This window comes from Hippoglossus stenolepis, chromosome 5 (assembly GCF_022539355.2).
Source record: "Hippoglossus stenolepis isolate QCI-W04-F060 chromosome 5, HSTE1.2, whole genome shotgun sequence".
NCBI lineage: Eukaryota > Metazoa > Chordata > Actinopteri > Pleuronectiformes > Pleuronectidae > Hippoglossus > Hippoglossus stenolepis.
Genome location: NC_061487.1, coordinates 11,878,968 through 11,895,880, shown reverse-complemented (window position 1 = coordinate 11,895,880; position 16,913 = coordinate 11,878,968). Strand labels below are relative to the sequence as shown.

Below are 16,913 nucleotides of genomic sequence, written 5' to 3'. Positions count from 1 at the left end.
TTTATCGCTATAGCAATGTCCCCACCTTTCAGGCTTTACTGAGGAATTTTATGTATAAATTAATGTTTCCATTAACTGACTCAAAAAATATGATCATAAGGACTTTAACTAGGACACCTGGTACTCATGTTGTTTTTGGAAACACTGGGGAAAAAAGTCTGGTTATGTTCAAATCCCTGTGGACTGAAGTGTGAGGATTGTATTTCAATATTTTTGTTCTGTATTTAGTTATCTATTCATTTTATTTTATATTTTAAGCTAATATGAGTTTGAAGTAAAATATTGTTTTCCACTCAATATTTGCTTAAAATCGGTTTAAACAAGTAATCAATGATAAGTATGATTACCAATAACTTTTAGTAAATACAAATATATACCTAAAGGATGTGAATACAGCAATTTACAGTGAAAAATACATATTCTAAATAGTACCTGAAAAATAATACTAATACAAAATTGAATAAAACTCTTTACTGGATAAGGCACATTTTTGAGTTTAGGGGGCTTCATTAAAAATATTAGTATATTATATTAAAATGTATGAATCTTTTCCAGTTTCCCAGCTAAAGACAAAGTGGGACTAAGCTTTTGAAATAAGATCATCAGAGGCTCTGGAACATCCTATTATTATTATTATTATTATTATTATTATTATTATTATTATTACAACCGCCTCAGCTGATTAGTGGAAAAGCAGGAAGCGTTTCTGTCTGCGCATCAGTTTCTGAGACGCTGATTGGCTGTGACGTTGCCACACACGGACGTGACGTAGTGCGGTGACACTTTGGTAACATAGGAGCTCAGAGCCACATGCATTCTCCCGGGATTTCACAGTGACTCTCTCCCCGGGCCCCCTCTCGCAGCTCACTGACATGGCGCCCCTGTCCCTGTCCCTGTCTTCCCTCCTCAGACACGGGGAGTGTCTCCACAGGACCGCCGTCTTCTGTAGCGTCCTGCAGGGCTCACACCAGCGGCCCTGCTCCTCCAGCTCCCGCTCATGGAGACGGAGTTTCGGTTCGGTCCCGCTCGGAGTCGGTCGGCTCCTGTCACGGCAGCAGCAGCTGCTGCACGGAGCCTCAGTGTGTCGCAGCAGCTCCTCTTCAAACGGGCAGGACATGACGGAGAGACTGTGGTCTGTTTACAATCAGACCAAGAAGCAGACGCAAGGTGGGAACTCTGATAAGAAACCTCATGTAGACACAGCACTGTTGCTGTCTTATAACTCTGTCATGACTCATGTTTCCAGCTCACTAATGCACCAGCTAATTCCACAGACTTCATGTCAGCAGCCTTTCGAACAACAAACCCACATGCCACACACTGTAGCTACAGACTACGATGCTTTAGGTGGGATGGGCAGATCTGCAGCAACCTGTAAACATAATGCAGCAGCCATGTAAACAGATCTGCCTTTGGGAATCCTGCAACAAGCACATTTAGTTGATTCAAGTCTGCTGATGTGTCTGCAGGTTGTTACGTTACTCTACTCAGTAGTTGCTGCAGCTATATATTCTGCAGTAGGGGGGGAATAGCAGGATACTATCTCATGAATCAGATATATTGTCATATCAATTATTTGGCTACGATGGACTAACAAAACACAGTAAAATAGGATACAATTATGGAAATGTAAATTTGTATATGCAAGGAATTCAAAATAGAGAGACAAAACAAGAACTTACCCAAATATTATTAAAAGTATTTTGCATGAAAGGTGATCACAACAACACAACAAACCTTGTATAGTGAAACATACCTTTATAATGTCCCGTATCTGTTGAAATAACTATTATTTTGTCTCTCCTGGGAGAGTGTGTGAATTGGAATTAAAAAATGTGCTTGCACCTAAAATGAGCAGTCGGTATAAAATGCTTATTAGTAAGTGTTATGATTTTTTTTTTTCTTGAGAACAAAAATGGACGACATCACAATTTGCACCTCACACACCTCCACAGTTTTACTTTCTCTTGCCCAAAGTTTACAACCAACTAATCCATGAGTGCGTATAATCTTTAGAAAGTTGTGTTTCTGCTCTGAACATTTCCATCTCCATCAACAAACATCGTTATCAGATGAACTTCCTTCCTGTTAATTAAGATATGTACAAATCCTGCAAAACTGCCAAGTAACCTGTATCGTTTCTCTCTTTTCAGATATGATCCCAGCCATTTGCGCCAACTCCGTCAACCCCAACACCATTTTTGCAAACAACGAGATGAGCCTGCGAGACATCGAGATCTACGGCTTCGACTATGACTATACCCTCGCCTTCTACTCCAGCCACCTCCACACCCTGATTTTCAACATAGCCCGGGACATTCTAATCACTAACCACAGGGTGGGTGCAGTGTTTGACTCTTTGCAACCTGTAACTTCAAACACATTCTTCTACCACATGCAGTAAATACAGGAGGACGATACATTCCTGTATGTTTTTCAACTTTTGACTTTTTCCCTCTGTGCATTAGTATCCAGAGGCTCTGCGGAAGTATGAGTATATTCCAAATTTTGCAGTGAGAGGACTTCACTATGATGTGCAAAAGGTAAGAAGGTCTTTTTTTTTTTTTGTCCAACTAAAAAAAAACAGAAACATGTGTTTAAAAAATATTTTGCATATTTTTATGAAAACCCTTTTGCTACAGGCGCTGCTGATGAAGATAGATGCTTTTCACTACATCCAGCAGGGAACTGTATACAGGTATCTGTGTTATGTTTTATACCAGGGGCAGTGGGATAAAATGTACATTTTATATAACATGTTTTTTCTCATAAGGCAACTGATAATCATGTTCAATATATAGTCAATGCAATCATTCAATGTTAAAAATAAGAATCTTATAGCTTTCTTTCTTTATGGATGTTCTCAGGAGGTTGCACAGACTGCAAATACAGTGGCTACGTTTCTTTTGGTTTTTCATATTTCATGTTTCTCCTACAGGGGTCTTCATCCAGTTTCTGATGAGGAAGTAATTGCCATGTATGAAGGTTGTCACGTACCTCTAGAGATCATGAGCGACTTCTATGGAAAGGTGAAGAGCCCTTCAAAATTTGTCTGTATCAACACAAGTAAAAACGACATCATATTTATGAAGTGAATGACTGTCCTGCAGAGCTCCCACGGCCAAACCATGAAACAGTTCATGGACATCTTCTCCCTGCCTGAGATGACCCTCCTGTCCTGCGTCAATGACTTCTTCATGAGGCACAACATCGACTACGAGCCAGTCCATCTCTACAAAGACGTGAAGGTGGGATCTATCTTTGTTTACAAGTGTTCAGCACTCGGCATGGCTCTCCTTTTCTGTGATTGAGTCTCTCAGCAGCCTGTGTGTTTAAATACCTAAAATCCAGCCACAAGTGCCAGACAATGTATTTACTTATTTGCGGTGTGCCGTGACACGTCAGCCTATTCAATGGCATCTTAATTTTAGCTCCGAAAACCAGCGTCTAATTTTAGTCGAGCCTTTGGCCATCTGTGTCTATTCTCTGGTGGCTTGGGTGCTTCAGTGGGAGAGTGGCGAGAAATCAGCGGTGTGTGTGTTCTTCCTCTGAGAGCAGCTGTCACGCCGGTCCGATCTATTCTGTGTGACACTGTAGCGTGTTTGACAGATCGCTGTCATTAAAAAGCCCTCACACACACACTCTCTCTCACAAGTGTCTCTCTTGTCTTTTCAAGGACACACTCCTTAATCTTTTTTTTTTCTTACTGAAACTGATTTACTACTCGGTATTAACCTTTTCTTTTGCTTAATTATTTCAATAAATTATCCTTTAACTTTTAAAGTTTGCCTTTAAATCTCCATCTCAATTCACTGACTTAAAACTTAACTCCAGGGTCTGTTTTCTTCATGTTTTCATTTGTATTCAGCGATGCACTTTCTTTATGCTTCCAATTCAAGCGTTTATACACAGAGCAAAGTGTTGCTACGAGAGCTGAATGCCAACTTTGTGTCGCTGAAGTCAAGACTTCCTCGCTGAGGGCCATTTACTTTTTTCCTCTTCACAGGAAGCCATTAGAGATGTTCACGTCAAGGGCATTATGTACCGAGCTGTGGAGGCAGATATTGGTAATGCTTTTTGATTTGTATTACTTTGTTTGAACTAATGTAAAAAAAAATATGAGTTGTTGCCATGACGTTAAAAAATGAATTTGAATAGTGAAGCTGTGACGTATGTATATATTATATATATATTTGTTTTTTCTCTGTCTCACTGTTTTCTGGTTTTCCAGATAAATACATTTGCTATGGTGAGCAAAGCCATGCTGTGCTGAAGAAGCTGTCAGAGAGTGGAAAGAAAATGTTCCTCATCACCAACAGTCCTTTTGACTTTGTGTAAGTATGAACAAACAGGGTGCAAGCGCTTGTCGTCGCGGTTAATTAATTTATAGGTGTACAAATATTTAACTGGTGCTCTCACTTTTATGGACAGGCATAAAGACACACACACATCAAAGGACTTAGAAATAAATTCGTAGTTCATTATAAGTTATTGGCCGAAGAGGACGTGGTCTACGTGGGCTGCGTAAGCCCCGAAGACCGAACCGAAATAAGTGTCTGGTCTACAGAGGATTTCAGTGATCGGCGTCACCAGCCTGTCCCCCCCCCCTTATTGCTGTCGCCTGGCAACAAAGCTGCAGTTAGACACGACAAGAACGTTTTAAGTGCCTTTGGTGTACCGTTAGCTGTTTGGTTGAATTAAAGCATGATAATCAAGCGCCATTACCTTATTGAAAAACGGTTTGTCACTCAAGCGCAATGAATTCTGGGATAGCATCGGCCGGGAAGGATCCGTTGGGGCTTTGGTTTCTAGGGTGTGAAAGAACGCATTTGTCGGCTGCATTTGAAAGAGTCTTAGACTGTGACGCAATCGGTTTTCAAATGCAGCCTCCGAAGGATGCAGCCCCTGAATTGAGACACACTTACTGACTCTGATCCTCTGCTGGGTCTGATTGATGATCTTGTGATTGCACAAAATGGCCTGGGGCCTCATTTATAACCGTTGCGTACGCACATAATGGGGCCGGAAATTGCGTACGCCACTTCTCATGCAAACACTGGGGTCTATAAAAACAAACTTGACTGGAGAATGTGCTCACTTCCACGTTAACTCTTACCCATGCGTACAAACATTGTGGAGACAGGAAAATGATGATGCAGACATGAGGTGGTGAATTGAAGCCAGATTATTGATCCACTTCATCCTTAACATTAAAACCAACAACGATTTTGTGCTCGCGGGTAGGGTTGCAAAGGGGCGGAACATTTTCGGTAAATTTCCGGAAACTTTCCATGGGAAGTTAAGCTCGGGAATTTTGGAGAAAAAAAAATCGTGGCCATATCCCAGTCTGCAGCCATGGAAAGTGCCATCAAGAGAATCCTGCTGGATGATGTGTTTTGGGAAAGAGTGACTAGCAGCCTGAGAATCCTCAAACCAATAGCAGCAGCTATTGCCCAGATAGAAGGTGATGATGCCATCTTGTCAGATGTTCAATGTCTGTTTGCTGAGATCAAAGAAGACATCCAAACTGCCTTGCCCACTTCCCTGCTGCTCCAAGCAGAGGAAACCGCAGTGGTCAAATCGATGGAGAAGCGCCAAGAGTTCTGCATGAAGCCAATACACGCAGCAGCATACGTGCTGGACCCAAAGAAGTATGAGAAAAGCATACTCTCTGGTGAAGAGATCAACAGAGCTTACACTGTTATTACTACCATGTCTCACCACCTGGGTCTTGATGAAGGCAAAGTTCTCGGCAGTCTGGCAAAGTTCCGTACCAAGCAAGGCCTTTGGGAAGGGGATGGGATATGCCAGCACATATCTGCATCCACCTGGTGGAAGGGACTTTTTGGATCTGAGGCCCTTGCACCTGTAGCCTCCATCATCCTCCAAATCCCACCAACATCAGCCGCCTCTGAGCGCAACTGGTCACTGTTTGGGCACACGCACACAAAGGTTCGCAACAGGCTCACCAATGCAAGGGTAGAAAAACTGGTGGCCATCCGGGCAAACCTAAGGCTCTTTGAGCCTGACACAGAGCCATCCTCTACAAGGTTGGACAGTGACACCGAAGATGACGACGAGTCAGATGTCGAGGAAGTGGACGTTGATGAGGTCCAGGAAGAAAGCATTGAGACCTGAAAGGATTCAGAGGAAAAACGCTAAAACCAGAGGCTTGAGAAGCTTGACTAAATGCTTTCATTTTACATTTAGAATGGGACTTTTTTTGGGGGGGGATCATAGGGAATATATTAATTTTATTCAACATTCATGTTTTTTGTTGTTCAATGAAAGAATCCATTAAAGTTCTACTCACAAATGGATTAAGTAAAAAATTGAATTTTTAAAATTTGTATTTGAAATGTTTGCATGCATGTCTGCTTATGACAAAACAAAATGTTTATATTTATGTCTGTATATGACAAGGTAAATACAGTTAGTATAAATTACCCACAAAATGTCCAGTTAATTCCCGTATATTCCCGTTAATTCCCATGGAAAGTTTCCAACTTGGGAATATTCCCGGAATTTTGCAACCCTACTCGCGGGACATAACTGTTCCATAAGAACCTTCAATTGGAAAAGATATAAGACAACTTGGAGCAAATTACAATCAGATTCCATTAACCAGCACAGTTGCAGAGCCAAGTCATTAATAGTTTATAATAATATCTTCTAACACTGCTTGTATCATCAAGTACGACACACACACACTGTATGAAAACTAAAGTCACAAATAACGCTGTTGGTCTTTCAGGCCCTGCTTTGTGGGTACGCAATGGTTATATGTGAGGCCCCAGGTCTGTCAATCAAACCTTAAACCACTTCCTTAATGTCCTGGGTTTAATTATCAGTCACATTGAGTCATCACAGCAACAAAACATGTGATTGCCAGATTTAAAACAGCAATGCCGTTTCATTGAGTTTCACACTAACACAGTAGCAGATGGACATATTATTGCTGATGTTTGCATCATCATTGTTTGGTGCTGAATCAGGTCGATTGTTTGTGTTTGTACCCACATGATGAGCTTCAAGATGCTGCTGACGAGGTGATATCTGGATTCTTTGTCTTCCTTAGGGACCGAGGAATGAGCTTCATTGTAGGGAAGGACTGGAGGGACCTGTTTGATGTTGTTATTGTTCAGGCCGACAAACCCAGTTTCTTCAACGACAGGAGAAAGTAAGTCTGTATGTCCATGTTATGCCTCTTCAAGCCCACTAGGGGTCTCACTGGACCACGCGATCAGCAGTCACTAGTAGACCTAAACACTGTGTGTAAACCAATGGTGTAAACGTTAAAGGTGTACGTGTTCTTTGGAGCTCTTAATATATATATTAGCTCATATTATATATATATATATATAGTGTTTAAGATCTGTCTTTGTTTATTTCTCTGCGTAGACCTTTCAGGCGAGTGACAGACCAAGGCGCGTTGCTGTGGGACAGGATTCACAAACTGGAAAAAGGGCAGATCTACAAACAGGTGTGGCGTTAGCAAATTACCACGTCATGCTAGTTAAACATTTCTGACATATTAATGCAGCATGAACATCGATGAAAAGCACCGTTGTTGACTTTTGTTATTTGTTGTTTGATCACGGTAGGGAAACCTTTATGAGTTCCTGAGACTCACCGGCTGGAGAGGATCCAAAGTGCTGTACTTTGGTGATCACATCTACAGCGACTTGGCAGTAAGCAGCATCCACACATATGTAGAGTAAAGGGATAAATATAACCTCACAGTACTCTGTAGTGTTTGCCGAGTTTGCCTTTCACTGATGAAGAACACAGCAGGAGATTTTCCTGGTCAGATGTGTACAGAACAACAGGACAATATCAGGAACATTCAGGTGAGGAGTGACGTCAGTGTAGAGCATGCAGGGAGCAGGACATGACGCACAAAGTCCGCTGTGGAAAGCACGTGTTTTTGTTAACATCGACACTGGTGTTGGCCCTTATCAGCAAAAGCTCTCGAATCTCGTCTTTCCAAGTTAACACCATGTGTATGTAGTGTTCCTTTTAATTAGATTTTTCAGTTTTGCATGTTAGAAACGTTAGAAACACACTCACTCGCTCACGGATTTTCTGAACATTTTCCTCGTGTGTTCTCACCTGGGCTCACTCAGACATTTTCTAGGTGGGCGGTAGGAAAATATTCCAGCCTTGATTCACAAATGAAAAATCCTTTGTCCATCTATTAACTGACAGGTGCTTCAGAGAGAAATAAGTGGACCAGACCTTGGCACATTGTCTTATTTGCAGAGATTTATTTGCAGTGTTTGGCGACCTGCCGTAAAATGACAAAACGAAAAGTTCCAGAATATGTTTGGAGTAACATACAGCCCCTCTGGATATTTTAATGAAAATTCTTCATGCATTAAACCTCAGTTGCCGTAGCTGTTCATAGAATGACAGACATCACTTGTAGAGTGGCATCCCCTTTACCTTTTGTAAACAGCTGCTCCACATCTGCATTAAACAAACCAGCATCGTGTTGTTTTTTTAACTGCATCACAATTCACTCCAACAACGTGGATATTTATACATGTGTCTGATCAGCTATAAATGGCGATAATGAAAGACAGAGTTTTACGTCTCTGGCATAATGCCCTCGCTGTTGGCAGGCAGCCAGGTGTCAAACATATCATCTTGCTTATTTATTGAGATGGAGCACGGCATGTGAAGTTCACTCTCGCCACAGTTTACAGTCGGCCTCAGTGGCTGTGGGATGAGATCATTACTGTAAGTCGAAACAGAGTAGAGGCATCTCAGGGGGGAGGGATCGGGGGAACAATTGAAAAGAATATTCTCATTCCGCGGATCCATTTCAACGTAGTTTTTCAATCTCAGGTTTGTCTGATGGAACAGATGTGCTTCGGTTTTAATGATGCTGATTCTGTTTGCCCTGGCCACCTAACGGGCTACTCTTCACCATGGATTTAGGCACTTAATTGCAACCAGGGGGATTAGGGCTTGAAGTCTATTTTCTTTGATCTGATGTGTTCAGCTGCATTGGCTGTATGTTGAACTGTGAGCGCTGTGTGCTGCAGTATACAATAGTCCTGTGACTGTATGTATATATCTTGAGCGTGACACTCGATTGAATGATTTATAAAGGCCCCTGTTTTTATGACTCTGTGCCGGAGACAGCCAGTGACCGAAGGCGGCATGTTTTCAGGCTGTCCACCTGTACGAATGACCTCACAAGCACATTCTTTTACCTTTTAAACACAATTTCTCAGGAACACCTCGAGAGATTCCTTTCAAATGTGGCACAAATGTTCACTTAGGCTCATAGATTAACTGATTAGATTTGGATGGTCAAAGGCCAAGGTCACGGTGACCTGACACAACATGTTTTGGTCTTCACATTTTGACTCAAGTGACAACAAAATTTCAGTGATTAATGGTCAAAGGTCACGATGACAGGAAAAATGTATTTACACTGGAACTGCACTGGCATGTGGAGGAATATATGGCAGTAATTCTACTTTTGTTGCTTAATTATTTTACTTGACACCAGCCAAACAAATAAAAACAAATCATGCTGTATGTTCAACACTGATTTCATGGTCTTTTTCACTGCAGGACCTAACACTGAAACACGGCTGGAGAACAGGTGCCATCATCCCTGAGCTGAGGAAAGAGATCAAGATAATGAACACGGAGCAGTATGTGCACATGATGACCTGGTTACAGGCACTGACTGGACTCATTGAGCAGATGCAGGTTAGGAGACTTGTGTGTCAGTCTTCCTTGCTGGATTTATTTATCTCAACTTCATGTGCTTAACTTCTTCGCACTTCTCCCGGACAGGTGCACAGGGATCCCGCATCTCAAGCTGTCGTTGAGGAGTGGATCAGAGAAAGAGAGGCCATGAGGTAATAGAGATAATTACTCTGGCATTCATGAGCAGGTCAATAGTTCACTGAGCTCTTGTAGAACTGATTAAACCAAATGCTTATGCATGTATTTTAATGGCAGGCCACAGACGAAGGACAGCTTCAACCCCCAGTTTGGGAGTCTTTTCCGCACTTACCACAACCCCACGTACTTCTCACGCCGACTGTCGCGCTTTGCCGACATCTACATGGCCTCCATCAGCTGCCTGCTCAACTACGACTTCCAGCACACCTTCTTCCCCCGCCGTAATCCTCTGCAGCACGAGTCCCCCTTCTGGCCTGAGGACATCCTGAAGGTCTGAGCGTCTCCGCGCAGCACCACAGGACCAAAGCAGAGTCTGGAGAGAGGAGAGAGAGAGAGAGAGAGAGAGAGAGAGAGAGAGAGAGAGAGAGAGAGAGAGAGAGAGAGAGAGAGAGAGAGAGAGAGAGAGAGAGAGAGAGAGAGAGAGAGAGAGAGAGAGAGAGAGAGAGATATTAAAAAAATGAACAGGAACGAAGGATTTTTATTGCTGATTTTAAACAACTTGAAATAAGGTATTGTAGAAGATGCATGCTGCATTTTAGGTCATGCATAATTGCTTACAATCACATTAAGTGTTGATGTTTATTACGTTAGAACTAGTTAGTTGTTTTTATTTTCACCGAATTTAGTCGATTATAAGCCAAATGACACAACACAGAATGTAAAGTTTCACTTTAAATATGCATAGTCTCTATTTTGAAGGCACTGATTGTTTTTGGTTTACGTATGTGTGTGTGTGTGTGTGTGTGTGTGTGTGTGTGTGTGTGTGTGTGTGTGTGTGTGTGTGTGGGGGGGTGCATTGACCTTGTCAGGACAAGTAGTCCTCATGGGGACATATACCTGGTCCTAATGGGGCAAAATGTATTTTCTGAGCTCCTGGTGAAGGTCAGTGGTCACATGTGAATTGTGGTTGGTTAAGGTTTGGGTTAGGCATGAATTGGTCATGGTTAAGGTTAGGGATAAGGTTCTGGTTTGGCTGTCCACACAAAGAATGGAAGTCAATGCAAAGTCCTCATAAGGAAGCTGTGCAAATCTGTGAGTGTGTTGTGTATGGGAGAGAGCGATTTTGGTGCAAGATTATACGAATATAATGCAACAGTTTAAACAATAGGGGGCAGTCATACATCAAGTCTGTCACGCTGTGAATTCTTCACCATCTGTAAACATTGTCTTTGCCTTTTTTATCCTAACTGCAAGTTTAAAACTGAGATATGACATTTGAATTACAAACTCTGTTGCCTTAATCTCACGCTCACGTTACTGCCATGTATATATTTTTGTTACAGCCTGATATTATTTCTGTCAACCGTTTAAGTTCATTTCACCTTGAGTTGAGATCTTGTGATGTCTTTTTTTCTCTTGTTTTGATAATATTTGGCACCGCCTGTATGTCTCTCCGAAGCAAATGAGAGATGTTAATATTTGTCAGGAGAAAATAGAGTGCCGTTGCTATATTTAGCACGTGTGTTGCTATTTGATCTGTGCAGAGTTTCGAGGATTTGTCTCCTTTTTTTTTCTTTTCAGAAAATATGTTAAATGCTCTCACCCATGCTAGAATCTACTGTCGGCTATAGAGAAGTTAATATTTCATATGTAAGAAGTTAAAAAGGGAATTTATAAACATCTCCACCAGTGACCACACAAGACCTCATGGTTTATTTTATTCATTTGATTGTGTTGTGTTTGTCCTGATGTGTATTTTTATTTCATTATTTATTAAAATGGAAATGGCTTAATGATTGTAGCCTAGTGCTTGTGTCATTAATGTGGAACAGCTTGATGTGATTGGATAATTGTGCTGTAATCAGATTTAATTTGCAGGTATGTGTTTAGTGAGTGTGCAGTCCACTGTGTGCGGCTCCATTTACTTTGTTATTTGCTCTGTGAACAACAAAAGGAGAAGAAACGTTTCGTATTTAGAAAATTGATTTCGAGCACTAATTTATCCCGTGTTAATAACTCTTCCAATTACCATTACAGCAGCTGGTTTGATGGGATTAAACCTCTAAATCTCGTTACGGACCAATTTCTCATATTGCATTTGATGCCTTTTCTATCAGACAGGTGCAGAGTCTGAGATCTTGGAAATAAGAAAAGCTGAGGGATCAGAAATGATAAGATCTGTGACGCCGTGTCCTGATCTGAGCACAGAGTCTCAGGGTTTAGTCCTCTGGCCTCACAGCGGTTTCACCTGGACTTCATTTAGGGCGTCATGGACAGCAACAGCACCGCGTGGAGCTCTAGCTCTCATCCTCCGTACAACCACGCCGAGATGGCGACGGTGGCTCCCACCATCTTCCCTCGGGTTGGTTTCAGCATACTTTCCTTCCTCATGTTCATCAATACAGTGTTGACAGTTTTCAACAACGGCCTCGTCATCACCGTGATGCTGAGGAACCCGTCTCTGCTCCACCCGATGAACGTCTTCATCCTCAGCCTGGCCGTGTCTGACCTCATGATAGGCCTGTGCGGCTCCTTGGTCGTCACCATCACCAACTACAAAGGCCATTTCTTCATTGGCCACACGGCCTGTGTGTTTCAAGGATTTGCAGTCAATTACTTTGGTGAGTGGAGATGTGTTTGACAATGCTTGTGATATATGATATAGTAAAGGAAGGATCAAAAGATAAAATGCTTTACCCCTGAATTCATTGTCGCTTTACTAAAACATTTATGTTCTGGGGCTTTTGTCTGTTGCTTTTTGAAGAAATCAAACCAGATATTTGTGTGATGAAAGGTTTACTTATCGATTGAGAGGGAAAGAGGATGTATTTACCAGACAATGGATGAGGTTTAGAGATAAAGACATCAGCTCTGCATAACACTGTGGGAAAAGTGGGAGAGGAGTCTTTCTGTTCACATCACAGCTTTTAAATTATTCGATTTTTGAGGATTTAATTCATGATTTTGGGACTGATCAAATGTTGATTTCGAGTAAACACATAGTTTTTTCCAGAGCTTTTAACAGCAGCCGTCTTCTCATGAGACGTTTGCCCTAGTTGTCTTGGGAAATCTCTGCACCACAAACTACATTTTCTAAGACAGACTTAAAAACATGCATTTGAATGCCCAAAAAAAGCTTTAACTTCCCCTTGAGCTGAGATTCTCTTTTTGTTTTTCCCCCATAGGTTTGGTTTCTCTCTGCACTCTGACCCTGCTCGCCTACGAGCGCTACATCGTGGTGTGTAAACCAAGAGCTGGTTTTAAGCTGAGCATGCGGAGAAGCGTCAACGGACTCGTATGCGTGTGGGTCTACTGCTTGTTTTGGGCCGTGGCTCCGCTGTTTGGCTGGAGCTCCTACGGACCCGAGGGAGTCCAGACCTCCTGCTCTCTGGCCTGGGAGGAAAGATCGTGGAGCAACTACAGCTATCTCATCCTCTACACCCTCCTCTGCTTCATTTTCCCCGTCACAGTCATCATCTACTGTTACTCCAAAGTGCTCAAATCCATGGATAAGGTGGGTTCAGTGCGGCGTCTGCATATTTATCACACATTTACACCATTAAAACAGTATTTTAAAACTCACACCTCCATTCTCATCTGTTTGCAATCTACCACCCACAGACAAAAACAGGCTATGAACCTTTAATAGGGGTCAAATGTGTTTTTCCACTCATGCAGCTGAACAGGAGTGTGGAGCTCCAGGGTGGGCGTTCCCGCCACTTGGAGAACGATCACGCCATCAATATGATCCTGGCCATGATTGTATCTTTTTTTGTTTGCTGGCTGCCCTACACGGCGCTGTCAGTGGTCGTGGTTGTGGACCCTGAGCTCTACATCCCTCCGCTGCTTGCAACCATGCCCATGTACTTTGCCAAGACCAGCCCTGTCTATAATCCCATCATCTACTTCCTCTCCAACAAACAGGTAAGCGTGGAGCTGAGATGCAAAGGCTGAGTGTGAACCAAGATTCGCACAAGAAATACAGAGGCCTATTTGCCTGTCATGCCTGTGAAACGACTGCTCATATGTTTCCTGACAGGGTGATTATGTTTTTTTTATGCCCCACAGTTCCGCGATTCCACCCTGGAGGTGCTGTCGTGTGGACGATACATTCCCCATGGACCCACTAGTGTCAGCATCAACATGCATACCTTGAACAGGAGGAGCCATGTGATCCCCTTAAACAGGAACATCAGCATGCAATGCAGGGTTTTGCCTCTGTGACTGTCTCCGCTGTCGAATGTCGGTGCCTCACCGTGGACACAGACCTGCACATCCACAGGCTCGTGTCTCACACAGACGTCTTCACTGTGTCAACGAGCACAGAGACAGCTGCTGTTCACGAGGTGGAGAGAATACAATTCAATACAATATTAAATAGATAGATAGCTTGATACATAGAAGGCCACATGGACAGACAGACAGACGGAAGGGCGAACAGACTGATATAGATGATAGATGGAGGGATGGACCATAGATAGATAGATAGATAGATAGATAGATGGACTTACGGAGTGACATATAGATAGACAGACAACAGAGGGACGGACGGATGGACAGATAGGTGGACAGACAGACGGCCAGTAGATAAATAGAAAGATAGATAGATGTATTGAACTGCATTAAACTGCAGGGTGTTCCAGTATTTATTGTCCATTGCTTTTTTTCTAGACCAATCAGAATGATCATTAAGATGGTTTTATTTCTGTGATTTGCTTCGATCAATAAACTATAAACTTTTTCATATTGATGTTTGCAGATCTTTGTGCATGTGGAAAAAAGAAGGGAGTGAGGAAGCTCCGACTGAAATTAATGTTTGTATTTCTTCCATCTCTGTGAATTTTTTGAAGAAGCCTGCACACAAGGGAGGGAGTCACACCTTTGACTTGTTGTTCGTAAATAAAATGCACTGGACCTGTTTTAGTGTAGCGTGAGTGAAGAGACTTCCGACTCTCAGAAAGCCACTTGGGTGATTAACAGTTTCAGGGAGTTGGGTAATGAAATATTGATTCACACGTATAGAGGAGTGTGCAACCATTTTTATATCACAAGGAGTTTTTCTGGGAGCGAGTGCTGGGATTTTATTGTAAGAAATGCAGCACAGCGCCTCCTTCTATGTAACATTATTATGCAAAGATTTAAAAATTTAAGTAAACAGTAACCAGCTCCATCATCCAATCAACACTGGCAGCTCCGCCACATCATTTGACTTATTTCTGTAGTACGCAAAAGTCTTTTACCAACATTTCCAGACTTCTGCTGCACAAAACACAAAATGTCATCACTGCGGTGAACTGTACATAGGTTTCACATCTGCTTATAAACAGATGTATGAATGCAGGAGTTACGCCTAAAAATATAATTTTCAGTCGCAGAGAAGCAACAATATGCTATTGTGTGTCACACAAAATCAGATTAGAAAAACAGGATATTAGCGTGCACTTGTTAAGCAACATGTTTTATTTTAACAATGTTGATTCAGTGGGACAGCTAAAGATTTTTCTCGGTATCCTGCTCTGTGCTCTGCCTGGTGAGCCTGTGTCGGTATTATATTCTGTGTTTTTCAATCTTTGTCGACAGTTCAGAGGGGGATTAAACAGTTCGGGGAATGATGACATAATGACACAGTCTGTGGACCTGAATCAAACCCGTCACGTCGAGTGTCACATGGCACACGCCACGGCCCGCACTGAGTCACCACAGCCAAGACTTACACGCATCAGTGGAGAAAGAGGAAGAGACAGGATGCAATTAAAGAGAATCTGAACTGTTTATTTAGCAACTAGGATTCATATTTTTTGAATGATTGTTTATTATATTGTGATTTACTTTATTGTATTGCTATGATTTTAGATGGCAAATTTAATTAACCATGTTTTAGCCATGATCTTACTTTTGACGATAAGAGAATAAACATTTGCGATAACGTCATTGAATCTGACAATTTTTGTATTCTTTTATTAAAATGACCAAAACATTTTAACATATCAAAATGTCACTTGGTTGCTCCACACATCTCTCACTTTACATTACAATACAATTGGTAACTAGAGACTTAATTCTCATGACTTTGTTTAATTTGTATGTAGTAGGATTGCAATCGGTGTCCATGATGGAGTAAAGTCATTATGTAGATATATCGAGTTTTTGGATTCATTAGGGTTTGTACAATAAAACATGTCTGGTTGAATTTTGTTTACATTTTTATTTTGTCCTGTTCCCTCCATCTTGTTTCACCTGCTTGATGTAAATATTGTAAATGAGAATCAAATTCTAAATAAAGCATTTTTCATTTGCAACTCCCCCTTTGTCTCATTATTTCTGTTTCAACAAGTCGCTTGATGTGTTTTCTCAGTTTACAACGTCTTCAAATATTCACAGTTATTTGCTCCCGCTGAGAAGATCGACGACCTTACCGCCGTTTTCTTCTCCAGAGCTTCCTGTTTATGTCGTTTGAGAGACATTTGATCAGTCTAATATGTAGGCTGGTCAGGAGAAAGATGCATTGTGTTGATCTAATCCCAGATTTGGCATAGTCCATAAGCTTTCAGATCTGAAGCAAAGAGCATTTCACACTTTATCTCCAAACAGGATTACACAATGTCATGCTATAATCCAGCAGCATGGCTCCCCTTATTTCCTGAGCCAATTCAAGAACTCCCAAGTCATCCATCTGGCATAGCTAATGCGAAGCTTTTAACCTTTGTGTGGTGCTGTATTAAATGAAATGGATAGCTGTACAAACACACACACACAGAGAAATAAACTATAGTATCATCCCATCATCATTACTGCATTTCAAAAAGTTGGATATCAGGATCGAGAAAATAGTGACATTACAGCTTTTCCTTGATCAGCCATCCGTTCTTTCCATTCGTCTCTGCTGTGAATACACAGCACAGTTTTTAATGAATGTGAACAGCGAGGACTCCCAGGTGGCCGCTGGTGCTGCAGGGTGATAATGAAAAGGGCGGATACTTCGGCGTAACTTGTCCAGGCTCAGGGTTCACTCATTAATCTCAGTCGCTCAGCGGAGAATCACACAG

The 16,913-nt window shown here is 41.9% G+C and overlaps 2 protein-coding genes across 2 annotated transcripts; both read left to right on the top strand.

The window, feature by feature from the left end:
* The first annotated feature begins 780 nt into the window (after positions 1-780).
* nt5dc3 (5'-nucleotidase domain containing 3) lies at positions 781-11,664 on the top strand. The gene is made up of 14 exons (XM_035156963.2): positions 781-1,167; positions 2,154-2,338; positions 2,469-2,543; positions 2,643-2,698; positions 2,939-3,029; positions 3,111-3,248; positions 4,007-4,067; positions 4,232-4,334; positions 7,079-7,180; positions 7,402-7,483; positions 7,605-7,691; positions 9,589-9,729; positions 9,817-9,881; positions 9,985-11,664. Exons 1-14 carry the CDS (start codon positions 873-875, stop codon positions 10,202-10,204), a joined length of 1,701 nt encoding a protein of 566 aa, XP_035012854.2. The 5' UTR covers positions 781-872; the 3' UTR covers positions 10,205-11,664.
* A 153-nt stretch (positions 11,665-11,817) lies between these two features.
* Positions 11,818-14,195, top strand: LOC118109671 (parapinopsin). Its single transcript, XM_035156964.1, has 4 exons — positions 11,818-12,488; positions 13,053-13,381; positions 13,546-13,791; positions 13,936-14,195. Exons 1-4 carry the CDS (start codon positions 12,137-12,139, stop codon positions 14,089-14,091), a joined length of 1,083 nt encoding a protein of 360 aa, XP_035012855.1. The 5' UTR covers positions 11,818-12,136; the 3' UTR covers positions 14,092-14,195.
* Positions 14,196-16,913: the final 2,718 nt, after the last annotated feature.